The sequence below is a fragment of the Pteropus vampyrus genome, unplaced genomic scaffold (genome assembly GCF_000151845.1).
Source record: "Pteropus vampyrus isolate Shadow unplaced genomic scaffold, Pvam_2.0 Scaffold12, whole genome shotgun sequence".
NCBI lineage: Eukaryota > Metazoa > Chordata > Mammalia > Chiroptera > Pteropodidae > Pteropus > Pteropus vampyrus.
This window is the reverse complement of record NW_011888793.1, coordinates 5,401,626-5,423,793: the sequence shown is the minus strand read 5'-3', so window position 1 is coordinate 5,423,793 and position 22,168 is coordinate 5,401,626. Positions and strand designations below refer to the sequence as shown.

Here is a 22,168-nt window from a genome sequence, read left to right as displayed (position 1 = left end):
TTATAGTATTTATTGAAAAAAATTCACATATATACAGGCCATGTAGTTCAAACCCATGTTGTTCAAGGGGCGACTGTATAAAGAAAATTTAAATCAAATATTATTTCTGACATTTAAATATGCAAAATTAATTTTTGTAGCTTTAAAATGAAACTCTTAAGAACCTCTGTGGGTATGTCTATCTGTATATTTATGTCTATATATTGTTATTTTTGTCCTTGCAGTTTATTTTGGAACACTGGGTTAATTTGACAGAAAATTGTGAGAATTATTGCTTTTTTAACATATAGTATCAAGACATTTGTTTTTGAGAGTGTATATTTTTGTATATCTTGAGTAAAGTAAGCTATGAATTATTCTTAGAGCTTATTTGACCCTAACTTGATATTTTATTCTGTATGCATTAAGAATAATAAACTGGGAAGGGTCTATAGAAAGAGCCCTTAAAATCGGTCACTCTTTGATATGAAGTTATCGGTTCAGTTGTCAAAATGTACTTATAGTCTTCAAGAAAAATTCTTTTAGTTATATTATTCTGCCTAAACATGGTGAAGGATAGCTTTTAATTACATGTGTGATAATAGCTAAATGGGCATATGAATTATATTTAAGAGCAAGAAGATATCCATACTTACTTTCTAGATTGCCAATTTCTGGGTCACTTATATATACATACATAGATACACGCATACATGCATACATATATACATACATGCATACATACATATACACATAAGCATTCTACATACACATCTGTGGAATACATTCTTTTTGTAATATGGTAAATGTAGCAGAAGCTTCTCAAAGTAGTTCAGTGACTATTCCAGGGACCTGAGGGTAAAGAGAATGAAGCTTAGGAGAATATGCAGAAGGGAATGAAGAAGGTACTAAAGAAGATGTTCATATAGTAGAAGTCTTTTAAAAAAGAGGAGCATTAGAATACAAGAGTGAAGGCAGTATCAGTAATGGGATCAACCATACAAAGGAGAGCAAGATTTGTAACTAAGTTTTGGAGTACATAACATATTCATTCTAGTGTAAATCACACACATGTCAAGCTCAAAAGCAAGTGGTTTTCCATCTGGAGTTCAGGCAACTGAGGAAACTTATAAGGACATAAACTATATAGTGGATGTCAAAGTGCTAGGTGCTTTTATTAGTGTAAATTATAAATAAAACAAGCAAATGAGGTTATTATGCATAATGACTATAAAGGGAAGATGGGAATCTCCAAGGAGAGGACATGAGTATCATCAGAAAGAGGTCAAATGTCTTCCTATAAAAAATGTTTTTCATTGCTCCTGAAGTTATAATTAATATCTTATTTTTTTTCTCATAGTGGAAAGCTCATGATGGCATTATTTTAAAAGTAGATTGGAACTCAGTCAATGATTTAATTTTATCTGCTGGAGAAGACTGTAAATATAAGGTATGTGATGTTTGTGAGTTTATCACCTGGTTGAAAGAATCAAGTTTAGATGAGAATATTCTAAGAATATTATTTTAGTCCTTCACTTTAGCCATGTTGTTTAATTCTACTAATTTAGAAATTGTTATTTTATAATGTTAAGTGGTATTTTAAAGAGTTGACTTTCACATTGGCCTGTCTCAATGACCTATAGAATTTGATTTAATAAGCAGCATCATAAATCTAACTCCTACTTTTAGTGACTCGATTTAAATCAAGTTTTTAAAAATCAAGCTTATTGATTTATTAAATGTTATTCAGTTTAAGAATAAGATTTAATATAACTATAGTAGGAAGAAATTTAATTGAAATAAATACTTTTAGGGAAAGTTGATAGAATACTTACTGGACAGAACAAATTTGAGCAAAAAACTGATCATCTTAAAACTTTATTATTAAATTTGACAGGGCTTAAAATAGTAGGTTTTATGATTAATCAAAGATTTAGCAAATTCTGAAAATTATCACAAGGTTATATAACATCACGAAATATATATATATATATATTTTTGAGATATTTAGATTTCAATAAATAAAGCTTTTCCCCCCTTGTGTGATAGTAAAGGCATTTAATTGCTAATACTATAAAGTGATGATTTCTAAGTCTACTTGATACCTTACTGGAGGAGAAACTTGTTTATAATAATGTGATGATAGTTATAAAAGATTTTTTAAAATTTGCTTATGTAGGTATGGGATAGTTATGGCCGTCCTCTGTACAATTCACAACCTCATGAGCATCCTATTACCTCAGTTGCTTGGGCTCCAGATGGAGAATTATTTGCTGTTGGATCGTTTCATACTTTACGCTTGTGTGATAAAACTGGGGTAAGTTATAGTGGTGAGCAATCACGGATGTGCTATCATAAATATGGAGATGCACAACACACCTGCTTCTCAATCTTTAAAAAAGCATTTTCAGTGACTGCATTGGGCTGAATCTTTCTGATTTGTCTTCTTAGTATAGCAGTTCAATGAATTTCAGATTTATGAGACCAAACTCTTTAAGGTTAAAGGATAAGTATGTTCTCTATTTGTCTTTCTGAAAATACTTAATTTAAGCATGGTTGTAAAAGATGGTGAAGTAGTTAAAATATTAAAATGATTTCAAATCAATATGGAGAGTTCAGTTTTAGACTAATTTTAATTGTCAGTGTTTCATACGAAAATGTTGCTTGCATATTTTTGTGTTTTTTAAAAATATATATTTTTTTTGGTTGCATATTTTGATAAGGAGTTGATAGTAAATTTTAAGATGGTCACTTTAAAACCAAAGGAGTTTGGTTTTTGGTCAAGAATTCATGTTTGAGTGAGACTTTATCTTTAACAAGAGGATATGCCTTCTTTCACACAAATTCTCTTTAGAACTTAGGCAAACAGCCAAGCTCAACAGCATTTGCCCATTGTACTTGAAGAATAAGTTGTTTCATCAAACCGCTCCAGAAGCAGCAGCAGCATGTGAGTGGGGCTACTCCACGCTACTACTAAGAGAAAATCACATAATTGTTCTGTGGCTTTTTCCTCAATTGCAAAATAAGACAGTTAACTTAAAATTTTTAGAGCTTTATAAATGATCTATTAAGTTTTTGGGCTACTTGTTTTCTGTCACATAAAATATAAATCCCTCTGCCTGGCTTTAGAAGTTCTCTGAAACCTGGTACCATAAAATTCATTCAGTGTTTCCGCTCCACAGCTTCCTAGTTTGTATCTGTACTCAAATCAGGTTGAACACTGGCTCATGAATCTTCTCTGCCCTCACTAGCATCCTCAGTCACCTCAGAGGTGGAATGCTCTCACCTCTCTGTCTTATACTCGGTGTTCTACCCATTAAGGCCCATCTCATGTTTGACGTCTTTTCATGATATCTTCCGTAGATAATGTAAAAGTTTATCTTTTTTTCAAACTTCCTCTCACCTGCATCTCTCTTTTCTTAGTTATAACTTCAGGATATTAGATCAGATGATCTCATTTCCATCTGATTTTCTAACAATGATTCTAAGTCTATAGAGTATGTACTCCTATTTTCACAATGCATTGTGCTCTTATATTGTCCATTTTAGTTTTATATATATTATTTTTGACTCCCTAGATAGTTTATAAGATCTCGTAGCTTAATGAGTATCTGTACAACACAGTAGGTACTCAATAATTCACTAAGTATGAATTTAAGCATAATAATTTCAATTTGCCATTTTGATGAAAATATTTGAAGAAAGCTTGGGCACTGAATTTATCTGAATAACTGAATTAAAGAATTACTTTGTTAAACACCAAACCTATTTTTAGAATGTTAACTAATCTGGAAAAGTAAACTTTCTAAAAGGATTTTCCTTTAACCTTGTTCAACTGAGTAGACTAAATATATTGTAATAATTTTTTAAGGACTTGAGATTAACATTTTATATATATTTTCTTTTATTCGGTAGACATTACATATTACTTATTAGAGTATTTTTGAAACTGAGGATGGAAAGCTGTTAAGATTTTTATTCAAGTTGTTTACAGCGTGATGGAGTATCAGACTATAAGACTTAAAGTCCAGTGTGATAAGTGCTATATGGGAGGTTTGTTTTGTACAAGTAACAGGAAAGTGTGGCAGAGCATAACTCTGCCTGTGGGATGTTGATTGGAGAGCCGAGACTTGATGAATTAGTAGTTCTCAAGGGAGACAAGTTGGGGAAAGAGAGTTGCAGACACAGCCTCTTGTGCATCAAAGTGTAAAAGAGCATGGTGTTTTTTGTGCAATGTCAGTAAGATTTTGCATGGGATAGTACCAGGAGATAATACAGAAAAGACTTTCTCAGACCTTATCTTGTTTGCCATGTAAAAGAGTTTAGATTTTAATCTTTTTAAATCTATTTTCTGTGGCACCCCTTTAAATGTTGCTGTGGGGTGGAAAACAGGAGAGGAAGTTGAGCTCCTGGTCCTCCTCTCCACCTGTGACTAGAAGCCGCACATTGATCAGTTTTACTATTGGCATCCAATATAAGATTTCTTTGAACACCTAAAATGATGAAGTTGGAAAACCAATATGTAAGTCAGTAGAGAACCATGGATGGTGGTTAGTAACATGATAATATTCACATATTGGAAATACTGCTTTGATATCAAAGGTAACAGTGGTGCAGGCACCAAGCAGGGCCTGCTCTCAGGAACAAGGTTGTAAAAAAAAATGGAAATTCACTCAATACTGTTGCCTCCTTTCAACCTTTGATTCCCCTCAGTTTTCTGCCTGCTTTTTTTTTTAAACAGCTTTATTGAGATATAATTTACATATTATATATTTCTCCATTTAAATTGTATAGCTTACCATTTTTTAGTAGATACATAAGATTGTACAACCACCACCACTCTCTATTTTAGAATATTTTCTTCCTTTCTAAAAGGAATCACATGCTCATTAACTGTCAATCTCTCTTTCTCCCTATATCACTCCCAGCCTCTGCCAACCACTAATTCACTTTCTTTTTTCTATGGATTTATCTATTCTGGCCATTTGATATAAATTGAATAATACATTATGTGGCATTTTGTGACTGGTTTCTTTCACTTAGCATAATATTTTTAAGGTTCATCCATGTAGTAGCATATATCAGTACATCATACCTTTTTATGAACAAATGCTGTTTTATTATATAATTATGACATTTTGTTGTTCCATTTGTCAGTTGATAGACATTTGGGTTGTTTCAATTTTTTATTATGAATAACACTGCTATGAATGAGTGTAAGTTTTTAAATAGACCTGTATTTTCATTTCTCTTGGGTATATACTTAGGAGTAGAATTACTAGGTTAAATAGTAACTCTGTGTTTAACTTTTTTGAGGAATGGCCAAACTGTTTTCCATAGTGGCTATCTGCCTGCTTTTGATTGCCCTCCAGTCTTTAAGTAGTTGTTTTTGTATTTTGTCTGGAGTGTATAGGTGTTATCTGTGAGAAGGCTGGTCTGATAGCTGTTGTGCTGTTGTCGTTCTTTACACATCAAAATTTTATTTAAAGTAACTGATCATGAGTTTTTAAAAATCATCGCTGGTCTACAGCCATGCCACCCTGAACAAACCCGATCCCATCTGATCTTGGAAGCTAAGCAGAGTTGGGTCTGGTTAGTACTTGGATTGGAGACCACCTAGGAAGACCAGGTGCCTCACCTAAAAAAAAAAAAAAAATCAACTGCACATTTGAGAACTATGCTAATTACTGCAATGATTTTCAAGGTGAAATGGAGAGGAAGAGCTACCTGTTTGAGATTCATTTTTCAAGGAATTGTCCAGGAAAAGAGCCATATAGTCAGTTCACAAAACAAATGCAAATGGCCAATATAAACATAGAAGGATGTTCAGTTTTACTAATGGATAAATATAAAATAAAGAACTAATGATGTATTTTACCTAATAGATTGAAAAGATTAACAATAACTTAAAAACCTTGGGTTCACTCAAGTAGGAGGAAATAAGCTCCTTCATTTACGAATTGTTGATAGGAATATGGATTGATTTAGTCTTTTTGAAAGGTAATTTGATAATGCATATCCAAGTGTCACATGTACATATTCTTTGACCTAGGGATCTTACTTCTAGGAATTTCCTCTAAAGAGATCTTTATACAAAGACACCAGGATGTATGTATAACCATTTTATCATAGTATTGATATAATAGTGAAAATTAGAAATAAATGTCCTCAAGTAGGTGATTAATTAGGTTATTATTCTTTATACCTAAAATGGACTACCCTCAACTCATTAAAAATGGGGAAGAAGAATTATGTTTAATAACCTGGAAAGAAACTCATGATGTTATTTAGGAAAAAAGACGAGGTTTTAGGAGAACATTTTATTTTGTGATCTCACTTAGGTAAAATAATATATCAATGTCTCTAACTACATACTACATGACTAAGGTATATCCATCGTTGCTGGAGATTATATTTGGGTCATCTTTTCCTCCTTTTACGATTTTGTATAGTATGAGCCTTTTTTTAGTGTTTTTTTTGTTTTGTTTTTTTTGTTCGTTTGTTTTTTTGGGGTGTTTTTGTATGCCTGCAGCACCTGGTCTTCCTAGGTGGTCTCCCATCCAAGTACTAACCAGGCCTGATCCTGCTTAGCTTCCAAGATTAGGTGGGACTGGGCTTGCTCAGGGTGGCATGGCCATATAATATGAGCCTTTTTTGATGAAAGGTATCAATTATGGAGATGTGAAAAAGAGCTTTAAAAAGTTCAATAAAAATGAGTGAAAGAGGAATAATGTCACAGAAAATGGTGGAGTTGGGAGCTTCAAGAATTGGTCTCTCCACTCATGCAACCATTAAAATGTCAAAAAAAAAAAGGTCAGATTCAACTTTTTCAGAGCTCTGGAATCTAATTTAAAACTTATAGCAAACAGGAGGAATGCTTAATGAAGAAAGAGGCTGCTAAATTTTGGTAAAAAAGCATTGTGGCATTCTTTGCTTACCTGCCTTACCATCCCTCATTCCCAGCTTGGTAGCGGCCCTGGGGATAGTAGCCTGCATTCTGGTACTGCTTGCTGATGCCACAAGGGACAATATGGACCATGTTCTCAAAAAATTGTGTTTGTATTTTTTGACCTGTCTGGTGTTTCCCTGAGGACCAGAACAGAGGTATTTCTTTGCTTTTCCTCCTTTGGAAATCTCAGCTCTAGAGTGGCTTCCCAGGTGGCATTTGTTGAAACCTTGTGAAGATATACCACCCAAGCCACCTGGGACAAGGGATATTGGGTGGGACAAGCAACAGACAGACCAAAAAGGCTAGGGAAGAATAGGCTGAGGAAGAAGATATATGGGAAAATAAGAGCTTTGGAGGGCTGTCCCATATACTGAGGAATCCAGAGTGCAACACACATGCCCAGGGCCAGACATAGGCTCGGAAAAGCCTTGAGAGGACAGTAGGCTTGTATCATTGGCAGATCACTGGGCAGAGCTTTGTATCACAAGCAGGAGTGCCCCAGATCAGAGCCAATTTCAGAAAGCAAGAGAGTATTTTTTTCTTTCTTTTTGTCTCGGTCAGGTCACAAGCTGACCTCTGGGATAACAGAATGGAGACTTCAATGAATGGAGACTTCACATGAATGGAATATTCTGGGCAAAAGTAGTTTGGAAAAGTCACTAAATAAACAAATGACTGCAGCCCTCAAAAAGCAACAACAAACCCTGGGGAGTGGGGAGGATCTGATTTCCAGATTATAAGATTCAAACATCCATTTTTTCAACAAAAAATTACAAGGCATACAAAGAGGCAGGAAAGTGTGGCACATTCACAGGAAAAACAAAACACACAAAAAAACACAGAAAACAGAAACCATCCCTGAGGAGGCCCAGCATTGGACTTATTAGACAAAGACTTTAAATCAGTGGTCTTAAATATGCTTATAGTTAAAGGGAACCAAGAGAACAAGGTCTGAACAAATAGAAAATATCAATAAAGAGATAGAAATTATAAAAAAAAATCAGATAGAAAATCTGGAACTGAAAAAAATGAGCAAAGGATAAAAGCAGTGTGTTGTAAAATACCCCCCAGAACCCCAAGATATGTTTAGTCTCTTCAATAAAGAGTTTCATGAAAATAAAAATCGTATCATAATACCATATCCCAGAAAATGGGAAAATTGGCCTCCTTCTGTTACACTGAAGAGAGCATTAATTTGTACAGCTTTTCTCAAGCATAATTTTATAAAATCTGTCAAGATCCTTGAAACTTTTGACACAGCTATTACATCTTCAAGGAAGTTTAGATATGCATTGCATGTTCATTTGCTCATTTATTTTCATAAACTCTAATTCCTTCAGAAATATTTATTGAATCTATTAATGCCAGGCACTTACCCTAGGTGTTAAAGAAACAGCGGTAAACAAAATAAATTCCCTATTCTGAGTTTTTATTTCAGCAGATGAAAGGTTATAAGCAAGCAAAGAAAATGAATATGTAATATGTTAAAAGATAATGTTATGAAAAATAAAACTGGATATGAGAGAAGGCATTATTTTAGGTGAGGTGGTCACTGAATGTCAGACACTAAATATATATTGTTGAGTGGTTAGTAAAGTAAATTGTGATATAAGCAAATTACTTATAGAATAAAAATTAAAAGCCATTATACCGTAATTTTTCTCTAGATTCCATTATTTTATTTTTACCTTTGATTTTTAAAAAGGCATGATTCAAATATGTAAGGTAAAAGTTTTCAAATCAACATAGTTATTATGAATAAATGTGCAGAATATATTAATGAATTACATTATATTATATTAAATATAACAATTCAAGGGAAAAGATTTGGATATATAAGGCACCTTTTAGCATATTTAAAATTAAATGATGTTGTGGCTTTTATTTATCAGCAGGTGGTGCTATTGCTTGTGTAAGAGAGAACTTTTTGCCATTCTTATTTCCTCTATTCTTCAATATCCCGTTAGTCATTATAATAAAAACACTTCCTTCTGTTCAGTCATTCTTCCATTCAATTAAAATAATTGCGATGATTCATCACCTGCAGTAACTAGTCTTAACTGCTATATATAACTTTTCCTTATCAGCTATATATGTCAACACATAATTTAGGCCAGCCTGCAATTTAAAAATCAGTTGATGTACCTTAAAGAAATATAAGAAACTTTGCATCTATTTTCTCTTCCACCTACACTTAATTTGTAAACACCCAATTTTATGAATTGAATTCATTCAACTTGGCTAAAGATATGTGCTTTTGAAGATCCTTTTAACCTGGTATATTTATATAGGAGCAGTAAAGAGAAGGGGGTGAGGTTGGCATTTGAGAGGTACTTTTAAAAGTTATTATAGTAAAGTCATGTTTTTAGTTTATATATCTCTTATTTCCCTGTTGGGAAATAATCCATGTGCCTAAGCAGTTTGACAAACTACAGGAAAAAAATGGCCTCTCAAAGGGATGTGCGATCTTCTAGTAGGTCAACACTTATAGATATATTCTTAGTTGTCTCTGTATTTTGCTGTCTAGTATGATTGCTTGTTTTATTTTATTTTAATGTAGGAGTAGTATTGGCATGTTCATAGAGCTCTGGAGTCAAGACTCCAGTGGTGAATTTGCAAAGTTAAAGGCCTCTCCTGGGACTTCGGTTTCCTCATCTCTAAAATAAATGGGCTAGGCTAAGTGATTGCTTCCTTTCAATTTCACAGTTCTATGATACCTTTTCCATGGGTATTGGACTTAGTGCTGGCTTCCCCTCCTGAGTAGCATTAGTGTGCTGTTGTTTTTTTAACATAAGGCTGTTGTATAGAAAGGAGCAGCACAGCAAATGCCATGCCAGAAGTGGGAAAAACTCAAGCAGTGCTGGAGAAGTGTGGCTGGTCCTATAAATTCACATTTTCTCTACATTTTATTATAGTTGGATACAAGTAGCAGAAATCATTAAGCAAAAAGAAGGATTAGTTATAAGGTTGCAGGGATATCTTCCAGAAGCCAGGTAAGGATGTAGGTAGGCCTTGGGCATCAGAAATTGGAGGGCTAAGAAAACACAGAAAGTGTTCCCTTTGTCTTCTGCCTTACTTCTGTCTGTCCCTGGCCCAGCCTAGGTAATATACTCATGCCTCATGCCTGGCCTAATCATGTATGCCTAGGCAGGTGGGGTGTACTGTACAAATGTGGTGGCTGCCAGGACTCTCACACAGCAACCATAGCAATTGCGGGGAGGGCCAGGTCTTGAAAATGGAGGAGGGAGCAGCCAACCCAGTAGGTTACCATTTGTGTTTAAAAGCCACGTTAGCCTAATTTGTCAGAAGTTTTCATTTCAATCCTCTGAGATTTTCTTTTTACATGAATAAATGTCTGCCTTCATAATGAGAATTAGAATTATATTTTCAGATTTAACATAAAATCAGTTTTGCTAGAAGCCATATAGCCATGGAGTATAAACCATAAAGTAAGGGAACTGTGCTTCTTTCACGATGAGACCTAGCTGCCGTGACTTGCTGGAAGAAACTCGACAAGCAATAAAAAATTGGAGTTCTATTACTTTAATCTTTTAAAAATTAACACCTAACACATAAGTGTTCCATAAATGTTGCTTTTTAATGGATCATTGTGCAGATAAGAGATTTGTTTTGTTTTTTAATGACTTACATTAATTTAAGTTAATGTAACTCAGTGTCTTTGGCTAGTTCATTAGTTTATTGCTAGAATTGATCCATTTAGTCAGTTTGGTGGATGTTTTTTGAGAAGGCTAGTTTTTAAGTGTTTGGTTTTAATTTATAACTTGGATTTTTAATTTTAAAAGCCGAGTTTGGTTAAAATCATGGTTAAGCTCTGAGAAAGAAGGCTTGCCTAAAGATAGAGGCACATTCATTCATTCATTCATTCAACAAATATTCATGTGTACTAAGTTCTGCTTTATAATTTGGCTATTCAAAGAATAACATCCATACCTGTCCTCTAGCAGTGGCTCACCTTCTGTTGAGAGTACTGATATGTAAACAGATAAATAAGTTATTTAATGGCAAAGGTTATAATTGTGAGAGGATAAAAAAGGAACAGAATAATGGTAAATCTTCAGAAATGTCTGTACTTGTTTTAGGTGAGACTAAACCAAGTAAACTTCCTCTCTGATTGAGTAACTTAAAACAATTTTTAAAAACCCAACAAACCTTTTATCAAATGACTGGAGATCATGGTCTTTCCCCCCCTCCCCTGATTTTGGTGCCTAAAAATCTATATTTAATTCTCTATGTGTAAAAGCACAAAACTTTACTTCTTTTTGACAGATGTTCTCTAGATGTGTACATGATAAAATCATGCAAAAACTTTTGTTCTCATGGACAATCTAGCTATGATTTTTTATATAGTGTTCCATTGTTCCGCTACCTCCATTTGGGGTATAGTTCCCTCTTCTAAAATCTCTCTCATATTTTTTTCTACTTATACATATCTCATAAATCAAACTTCAGTATTCATATATTCTCATTAGTCATTGCCAGAGATAATCATGTAATGTAATGGCTAGGTGGAGAGCCAGAGGAGAGAAAGCTTTTAGGGAGCTCATTTTATAAAATATTTAAATGTCTAACCAATGTACTGTATACTTGAAACTAATTAAAAAAAAAATTTAAATCCTTTATTTCGACTTAAGAAAAGATGTTCTTTCCTTTCATTTCATTGTCTTTAGTTAAATTACCTTTCCCTTCCTTACTATCTACCTTTTTTAGACTCTATAGGTTTTTTTTCAGACTATTAGGCCATATCTAATTATTTGCAGTAACATCTGTTAACGGGTTATAGAGTTGATAATTTAAAATTGCTCCTTTAGGACTTTTCCCTTGGTATTCTAAGATGTTCATATTTTCTCCGAGGAAGGTTCTTTCTCAGTCTAATTTTTCATATGATCAGGAAATAGTCATGAAAAATGATAGCTTTCTTTTTCTTAATATAATCTCAAGGTTTTTTATACAATTCACATGATAGAATACTAAATGCATATTTTGCTTGATGTCGTAAACCTATTTTGGTTCTTTTCTCTTTCTAAAAGTAGCTTGTTCAATAATTTTTAAATGTTTTCTTTTAGATATCCTTGATATTCAGTACCACATGAAAAAACCAAGATCCTACTACCTCTTGGTGACAACATGTCAAATTATAGTTTAGTTTCTTTCTAATTGTGAAAATAAGCCTTTTGAAAGCCAAAACCACAACCCCCAAACTACTTTTAAAAAGTGGTAAAAGTATTGTTTCATGTGTTCATGCTTATATCTGAATCTAAATCTTTAGGGAAAAAAATGAATATGCTTTTTAAAACTGCCAAATTGACTGCTCTGATTTTGTGGTAGGCCAAATAAAGGGCCCCCAAGGATGCCCATACTCTAATCCCTAGAACTTGCATATGTATTCTTAAATGACAAAGGGATTTTGCGGATGAAATTATGGGTATCGACCTTTAGATGGTAAGACTATCCTGGACTAAGTCAGCCCAGTCTAATCATACAAGTCTTTGAAAGCAGAGAATCTTTCCCAGTTGGATTAGAAGATGAAGGAGGAGAGTGTCAAAGTAAGGGCCACTCAACCTTCTATTACTAGCTTTAAAGATAGAGGATAGGGACCCTGGCCAAGGAACAAAGGTGGCCTCTAGGAGCCATGAATGACTTCTAGAGTCATTGGGGGTCTCAGTCCTACTGCTGTAAAAAACTGAATTCTGCTAACACCCAGGATGAGTGAAGAAATGGATCCAACCCCAGATCCTCCGGAAGGGAATGCAGCCCTGCCAGCACGTTGATTTTAGCTTGGTGAAACTCATCTTGGGTTTATGCTCTATACAACTGTAAGATAATAAATAGACATGTTTTTACATGGTTATGATTACTGTAAGCATATTTTTATATATCCTTTTAGTATTGATGTTGAATACTTATTTTAGCTCAATATTATATTATGGTCTCAAAATACTCAAACTGTGAAAGCCTCTGAGTTTGTGGTAATTTGTTATAGCAGTAATAGAAAAGTGTATCTTTGTAACTGCAGTTCAGGGCCAATCTTAGCAATGAGTTATGTAGATGGAATATCCGGGAGAAGGCTTTTCACCACCTTCTTATTGATAACAGAATTTCTCCTATTAGCTTTATTGTTTTGATTAAAGAAAGTGTTATTTCTTAAAATATAATAGTATCATGGGAATAACATTAAACTTGTTCTTATCAGGTCCTTTCTCAGTGACTTGGCTAGCTAAGAGGAAGTTTTGCATAAGAGAATGAAAAGAGAGGCATAGAATACTATTACCCAGGGAGATGGCCCTTTTTGGAGACCATCGAGGTCCTAGATATTTGAGGAGATACCAGTGATATTTGCCCAGAGCCAAAACCAAAGCGGCAAGCCTTACAATTTTTCAAGACTGCCTTTAGACAAAAATATATTGCTGTCTCTTAAAAGCTTAAGAGCAATTTGTTGTGTGCTTTTTCAGTGGCATAGTGCTTTGCTTCTTCCTAGACAGCTGAAAATAACATTTGGTGTTTTACTTGGATATCATATTGTGAATACAGATTATATTTGTGTTCTAGAAACTTCTTTTATAATTACTGATTTTTTCCTGTTTTTTTGGGGGGGGGGAGGTTTTGCTTATTCATCTTGTTTTTTTAGAAATTAGTTGCTCTTAACTAAGCCAAAAGTAATTTTTCTTTACTTTTTCATATTCTGTATCCTAAGAAAACTGTTAGGTGCAGTTTATTGCTTGAAATTAATACTGCAATTTGCAACAACATGGATTGACTTTGAGATAATCATGCTAGTGAAATAAGCCACACAGAAAAAGTTGAAAACCACATGATATCACTTATGTGTGGGATATAAACCTAAAAGCAACAAACAAACATGACAAACAGACTCAAGGACATGGACAATAGACTAGTAGTTACCAGAGTGGTGGTGGTGGTGGTGGTGGGGGTAGATGGGAGGTAGATAGGGGTAAAAGGGGCCAAATATGTAGTGACAGAAAGAAATCTAACTATGGGCAGTGAACATACAATGCAAAATATATATGACTTACTGTTGAATTGTACACTTGAAACTTACTGGATTTTGTTAACCGTTGTCACCATAATAAACATAAATAAATAAATAGATAGATAAATGAAAACCTTACCAGTATTGTGTAGGCACAAATAGCGATGAATATGAAATAGTTTAATTAGATACAGGCTTATATTTTGAAGAAATTTGTGGCAAAACAGTAAAAGAAAAATAATGAAAACAGCAAAATAGAAAAATAATACCCATAATCAACATACCAAAAAAAATACTTTTATTTTCTATTTACCTTACAAGTCTTTGAGCAGACATATTTTTACATGGTTATGGTTATTGTAAATATACTTTTTTAAAAAATATACTTTTGTATATCCTTTTACTTTTAGTATTGATGTCGAATACTTATTTTAGCTCAATATAATGGCCTTAAAATACTCAAACCATGAAAGCAAAGCATGAGTATAATTTTAATTATATTAATTAAATATTATTAAATTATAATAATTAAATATGTATTAAATATTATTTAAATATTATGGGGGAAAGATAATGGCAGAATCAGAACTTCTTTTTAAATTGAGATATAGCATATATAGTATCTTATGTATATAGCTCAGTAATTTTTTATCTATGTAAATACTCAAGAAATCACCACCCATATTAATATAGAACGTTATTAACAACCCAGAAACTTTCTTTGTGCCTCCCCTCAGTCAGTTACCCCTCCGTAGTAACTACTCTGTCACCATAGATTAGTTTTGCTTGTTTTTAACTTTTTTTATAAATGGAGTCATACAGTATTTATACTTTTGTGTCTTTTTTGTTCAATCATATATCTTTGAGATTTATCCATGTCATTGGGTATATTGGCATAGTTTTTGAGTCTTCTCAAATCTCCCCATAAAACAGAGAAAATAAGAGACCATAACCGAAAAGCAACTACAATAAAACTGGGTGGCACTATATCCCTACCAACTTCCAAATACAAAGTGGCTTTTCCAAGTACTATTGATTAGATGTAGGTATCAGAATCTGTGTGTGAAGAAGCAAAGGAAAGGCGGCTAGGCTTCTAAGACCATGAGAAAAGAAGAATGCCCAAATCACCGTAAATACCTGAAAGTGAAACAGACCAGTCTGAGAATAGCAGCTGAAAGTGGAAAGAAATTTCCGTAGGATCCAATTCAGAGTGAGTGCAAGAGGACCATGACAGTATTTGATAGCGCTGTAGCTCCCTGGGCCTAATGTACCCTTGAAACTAACAAATCAAGCTTCCTTTCTGGACAAAACACTGCCCTGAACAGAATTGCTGGGAGTCAGATCCAGATTGATCAAAACGGAGGGATAATTGAGAAAATAGAGGGTCCAGATAAAAATGGAAGAAAGAACTAGAACTAGAAGATGCTGGTCTCAAAAAATATAGCAAAACCCATTTCACTTAAAAATGAACAGCAGAACAGGATCACAGTCAAATTATATAATGCTACCAAAGACAATGAAAGCATGCCATAAACAAATAAGCACTGTAACCAAATAATTCAAAACAAGTTGAAGGATATTAAGAATATGACAAAAGCTATGAAATAACTGTATAAATCAGAACTAGGAAAATTAAGAAGGTTACTAGAGAAAAGGAGAGTTTTAAAGAGGAATGATAGAACTCAGGAGGGAATTATAAAAAAGGAAAAATTATTACAGAAGTGAAGACCAAACTAAAAGGAATATAAAAGCAAATAAACATAATGGATAATGCCTTAAGATAAATAGAATGTAAAAATGGGAACAAGGAAATAGCAAAAGAAATATAAGGTTTTGATAGAAAGTGGTAGAATTTCCAAAGGGCTTCAAATGAGAAGCCCAAAGCAGTGAATAGAACAGATAACTAAAAGCTACCATTCAGGAAAGATTTCCTCAAACATGAGAGATTTGAAATTATTACTGAAAAGGCATACCAGATACCTAGGAAATTGACCCAGATGCCCAACACCCAGATATATACTAATAAAACTAACGGGATTTAAAGAAAAAGAAAAAGTCCTGTGGTCATCCAAGAAAAAGACCAAGTCACTCATAAAGGGAAGAAAACCAGAATGTCATCAGACTTTGATAGCAACACTTTATGTGAGAAGACAATAGATTAGCATAAGATACTCAAAGAAAGAGTAGGTGAGCCAAAGATTTTATATTCAGCCACTCTGACTTTTAAGTGTAAAGATTATAACAAACTGGAATAAACTGGTATGGAGGAGCTAAAGGAATGTTTTTCCTAGGAGAGTTTTGAGGGGTCTACTGGAGAATTAGCTTCAGATTAACATTATGACTAAGGACATAGTAAATAAGGACTGATTATGAGCACTAGTTATATTCTTATCTATAGAGTAATATATACTATCTGTAGTTTGTATTGACTATAGGTACCAACAGTGCAAAAATGGGTGAATGAGAAAGTATAGGAAACCTAGAATAAACTTGCTGATTATCTTATAGATATTAATTTGAGAATAAAAGGATATTACTTAAAATCATGAAGAAAAGAGGAGGAGGAAGATATCTCCTAATTTTCGTATTGCTTATAGTGTACAACCAATAGAAAAACACCCCAAAAGGTGGCATGGGATAAGGGTATTTTTATAAAAGTAATTAGTATAAAAGTAATCATTAGATTAAAATTGAAACCTTTCTGTATAATAAAATATATTCCAAAAAAGAGAGAGAGCAAATAAAATAGACCACATATGAAAGGCACATGTAAGCCACACATGTATGCATAGACATATTACATAAAAACGTATTGATCATACACTCAATGGCTATAAAAGAATGTATATATCCTTATACTACAACATATAATACCTGATATGTTATTAGACATATTTGTTTCATTACTCTTAATACCTTTCTTAGGTAAATGCTGGTACCTACACGCATACACATGCACGCACACACACATATTGAAGAAAGATGCAAGGATAAAACAAAAGATAGTTATCTATAGGAGAGGGAGAGAAAAGGGGTGGAAATTAGACTTCTTTAATGATACCTTGTTATATATATATATTTTTGTAAATTTAACTTTGGAAGCATAAATATTTATATAATTGTAAGACAGATTTTTAGAAAGCATTTCCTAAAACTCTAAATGAAATAAATGAGCCTAATTTACTCAGAGGGGAGCTATTCCAAATGACTGAATGATTTGATTGTCAGTTCCTTGGTCTCACAGTAGAGAGTCAACAGAACATATCTCCCTGCCACTTTGGAAAACAGTGTGGCCGTTCCTCAAAGTATTTGACATGGAGTTACGGTAGACTCAGCAATTCCACTCCTGGGTATGTGCCCGAGAGACGTGAAAACATGTTCACACAAAAGCCTGTCCACAAATGTTCATAGTAACATTTATTCATAATAGCCAAAAAGCTGAAAAACCCAAATGCCCATCAAGTGATGAATGGAAAAACAAAATATGTTATATTTATATAATACAGTATTATTTAGCAATGAAAAGAAATGAAGTACAGATACATGCTACAACATGGATGAACCTTAAAAACATTATGCTAAGTGAAAGAAGCCAGTCAGTCACAAAAGCCACATAATGTATTATTCCATTTGTATGAAATAGCCAGAATAGAAAATGAAGAGATTAGTGGCCAAGAGCTGGGGGAGAAGGGAATGGGAGTGACTGCTAATGGGTATGGGTTTCTTTTTGTGGTGATAAAAATGTTCTGGAATTTGATAGTGGTGATTGTTGCACAACTCTGCCTATATAAAAAACCACTGAATTCTCTACTTTAAAAGGGTGAGTTTTATAGTATGTGAAATGTATCTCAAAGTTGCTATTATTTAAAAAAGGAAATAGGCTTAAGGGCAAAAGAATGAAAAAAATTGAAACTTGTGATAGTTTGCGGTGTTGATATTGTTAGTTTGAGTATATTGGTGCTTTTAAGTGGGATTGTTGACTAGGTGAGGGGAGATACTGAGGTAAGACTGGTGAGGGTAAACAAAAATCCTATAGTTCCTGGATTTGAATGGAAAGTGTCAGTTTGAGGTCATGAAAAAATTTCCTAATTCTGTTTATGAAAAAGGCCTAGAAAAGCAATGATCCACTGAGTAATGGTGAGCACCCCTAGCACTTGTGGGTTTTCTCTCAATACCATCTTCCATATTTCCACAGAATGAACCAGGGCCCACTGAAGAAAGATTCCAGATGGTGGGTCAGGAAATATAAAATGTGCACCTGGAACATTTTGTCATACTAGAAAACAAGGGAAGTGATCAAAGACTACAAGATTCTGTCAAAAAAACTAAAGAACCAGCTTGAGGGATCACCCTGGCTAAAAATGGGCTAATTTGAGCATTATATTTATTAAAATATATCAAATATGTTAGCATTAATGAGTTCATGATACTAAATAGTAACATTTATTGGATACATTTAGAGGTTACAAGGGGAACAACTGGTATAATGAATCTCCATTTACCCATTACCCAGCTTCCAGCAATTATCAACTAATGGCTAATTCTGATCTTGTCTGTACCACCACCTACTTCTCCATGGTCCAGATTATTTTGAGCAAATTTCTGACATCACATCATTTCATCACTAAATATTTCAGTATATATCACTACAAACACAAAGACTTTTAAAAATCTAACGTCAATACCATTATTAAACCTAAAAACATAATTTCTTGATATTCTCGAGTATGCAGTCACTGTTCAGATTTTTCCGAATTTTCTTTTTCTTTTTTTCAGTTTGTTAGAATTGAGATGCAATAAGGTACAGTCATTGTAATTGGTTGATAAGTCTCTTAGATCTCTTTTGATCTGTAAGTTCTCCTTCTACATCTTTTTTCCCTTTTCATTTTTCTGTAGTTGAAGAAACTGGATCGTGTCCTATAGTTCCCCACAGTCTGGCTTTTGGATATTTGGAATTCTAATGATAAAAAGTGAAAAAGAAAAAAATTAAGTTCATGAATGTAAGAAACCAAAGTTACACATACATTGACAAGCTGGTTTAGAGGCTAAAATGAAGGTCATGTAGTTTTCTTAAGAGTTAGCTGATGAATTGGCAAGGTGTTAACAGTGAGCCAGCTGCTCATTATAGTCTTAAACCAAATCACAGTGGCTCACATTAAAATTACCTAGATTACTTTAAAAACATACCCAGACCCCACCCCCAAGAGATTCTGGATTTAATTGGTTGGATTCCTGGGCTTGGTTTTTATGTATCAGCCAGCCAGCCAGCCAGCTAGCTAGCTGGCTATCTATCTATCTATCTATCTATCTATCTATCTATCTATCTATCTATCTATCAATCTATCTATCTATTTTTAAGCCTCCCAGAAGATTCTAATGTCAGAATTGGGAACCAGTATCCTAACCTTAGATACTTAGGAATCCTCTGAAGAGCTCATTAAAAGTTTCCTGGCCCTTACCAGCTAGAGATAGAATCAGATTCCATGGGAGAGGTTGGGGCCCATTAATTTACATTTTTAACAGAATCACAAGAGATTAAGATACTGCTAGCCAGAGCACATTTTGAGTAACATTATCTCAAAGTAAGGGATAGTTTGGTTAAGGAAAGAGACAAATGTAAGTGAAGGGTATTTAAAAATTCATCTTAAGGGTTCTTACTGCTGGAACCACTAAATGACATCTGGGGAAGCTGCCTCATTCTTCTCTGAAAGGTAGAAATGCAAGCTTGAATCCAATATTCCTTGGCATATTTGGGGAAGAGAAGAGAGTTAAAGTGCTAACAGTCTCTTTAAAAGTAAAAATGATAAGTAGATCTTTAAAAGTACAAATGATAAGTAGATCTTTTTGACTTACCAATACAAATTATTAAATTTACTGATTGGACAAAATATAACTCTGTCCTCCTAAATTTAGTAACTACTAAAGACTTGTTCTCTGATAATTTGCTTGTGCTGTATGCTTCTTTTTTTTTATCACTACAGTAATCAAAAAGAGAAAACACTTCTTAAATTTAAAAAAAGTAACAATGCAATATAACTTGGGTATCAGGATTTATATTCTTTGTAATTTGTTTTTAGATAAGTTGCATGTTGCAGATTTTACTTTTTTTGGTTTGTGTAGACTGTGAAAGAAATCGGAAGACTATAGTGTATTGATAATATTATCTAAAATTTCTTTCCATTTTCTCCTCTTAAGATCAGGCATCCATGAATTCTTAGATACTCATATGTTTAATTTGAGTAAGAAGTTTCTTTCAGGTTTATTTGATTCTTTGGATGTTTTAAAATCATATTTTAATGTAAATAGTTTTAAAATAGGAATCTGCGGTTTTAAAATACAATTTAAAATAAGTTCTCTGTTCCATGAGAATAGACTAGATTTAGAATGAAAGAGAGATGTGTGTAAGCCTGGTCCGAGCCATTAAGTATTATGTATTATCAAATCAAGTCTCATTTGTCTATATCAACCACTTTTTATCTTTATGTAAAATAGTAGTCATGTAGTATTTTATAATTCTTGTTTGTTAAACACAAATGAGTTAATTTCATTTTATTGCCAGAAGCAGATTATTTATACCCTTGAATTTCCTAGTTTTCTACACTTATTTTTAAAAAGATGACCCAAGTATTATATATATAATGAACTTTCATGAATTATTCTTCTTAGTTTCAGAAAAGGAAGTTTCTAATATTTTCATGCTGCTGATGAAGCAAAGCTTATGGTTTGTTCATTACAACCTCCTTGATAACTTTTTCATTGGGCCTTTTACTTAATAAGTGACAGAGGTTTGAAGGGGAGTGGGAGGGAGTTGCAAAAAAAGTGAGCATTAAGAATCATTCAGCATTTTAATTGTATAGATAAACTTTTACTGCGAATTTAAAATCTTGTTTTATAGTAGTATGAATTAGTGAATCTTTTTCTGAAGTTTTTCTATTTCCTCTAAATTTTTTGTCAGTGAACCCATAGCTAATAATGAATATTTTTGAAAAAATGAAAATATAGAACAAAAATAAATACCCCATTGAAGAGCAACAAAAATCAAGATTTAATTTGACTATATTTGAAGAGCAACAAAAATCAAGATTTAATAAGCTATTGGGTTGGAAGAATGGAGAGAGGATGTACATAAATTTAGACAAATAAATCATCCTTCTAGTTGTCAGGAGGGGGAACCCCTGCCCCCCACCCTCAACTTTACTCTCTCTTGAGTTCTTACATCTGGACTAGTAATAAAATTGACACGACTGGATTAATAAGAGAAAGAAACTAATACATCTACACAGGAGATCATAAATGATACTGAAAGAAATGATCAAACCAGCCAGCTTTTAATACTTTTTAGACAAAGAAACAATACATTTTTGAAGAATTGGCAGGATAAGAAACAGGTTTGGGTGCTCATTAAAGGAATTTAAACAGAAAGAAAGCTTGGGTAGTAAATTAGTAAAAAATAACAAGGTTTGTTAGAGCAGGCTTTTAGACTCTGGATTCCTTAGCTCTGGCAATAAGGGTGGCTCTCTCAGTGCCCTTGGAGCAAGGAGGGCATCTTTTATAGGGGGAGATTTATTTCCTGCATTCAAGGAGACAAAGGAGGGTCAGTGTGCCCTTCTTGCACTAGCTGCTTTTCAAGTAACTTTAATTCAAAATAATCAATATACCATTGTGGAGTATTTTGGAGTGGTCTGCCCTGGGCACTGACATAGCAAATACATATTTGCATCTGAAAAATGAAAGAAAATGCATATATAATGCATTTTTTTCCTCGCTCTCTTATTCTCTCTCTCTCTCTCTCTCTCTCACACTCTCACACACACACACACACACACACACACACACACACCCCTCTTTTGTTCCAGTTAATGCTTACTGATATCTCTAGATAACATTTTCACAAAGATAGATAGGTTCTAGGAGAGGTTATATTTACTGCATTTTGTAAAAAAAAAAAAGAAAAGATCAATTTACCCATACATGGTGATTTGAAGTATATATCAGTGATTTAGTTACATTGTGTTTAGTTTCAATTTTTAGTGACATTCTTGAAATATTGTGATCAGAGATTTTTAGATATAGGGACTATAGAGATACTTAAAAATCAATAGTAAGATATCTTTGTTTTTTCCTACGGAATCTTTGTATTCACCCATTTAGAATTATTACTTAAAAGTAATAAGGTGAATCGAAATGGTTTGGGTATTTTGCAGTTCTTGAGAGATCTCAGGTTATTCTAT

The 22,168-nt window shown here is 33.5% G+C and overlaps 1 protein-coding gene and 1 pseudogene across 5 annotated transcripts in view; both read left to right on the top strand.

The window, feature by feature from the left end:
• IFT80 (intraflagellar transport 80) overlaps positions 1–22,168 on the top strand; it is a 98,504-nt gene that overhangs the window by 34,215 nt on the left and 42,121 nt on the right. For all 5 annotated transcript variants that reach the window (XM_011379684.2, XM_023524517.1, XM_011379692.2 and 2 more), the window contains 2 exons: positions 1,340–1,429; positions 2,159–2,296. In XM_011379684.2, coding sequence (XP_011377986.1) covers positions 1,340–1,429; positions 2,159–2,296 — 228 coding nt within the window. The remainder of the gene's footprint in view (positions 1–1,339; positions 1,430–2,158; positions 2,297–22,168) is intronic.
• Positions 5,502–5,618, top strand: LOC111732916 (annotated as a pseudogene).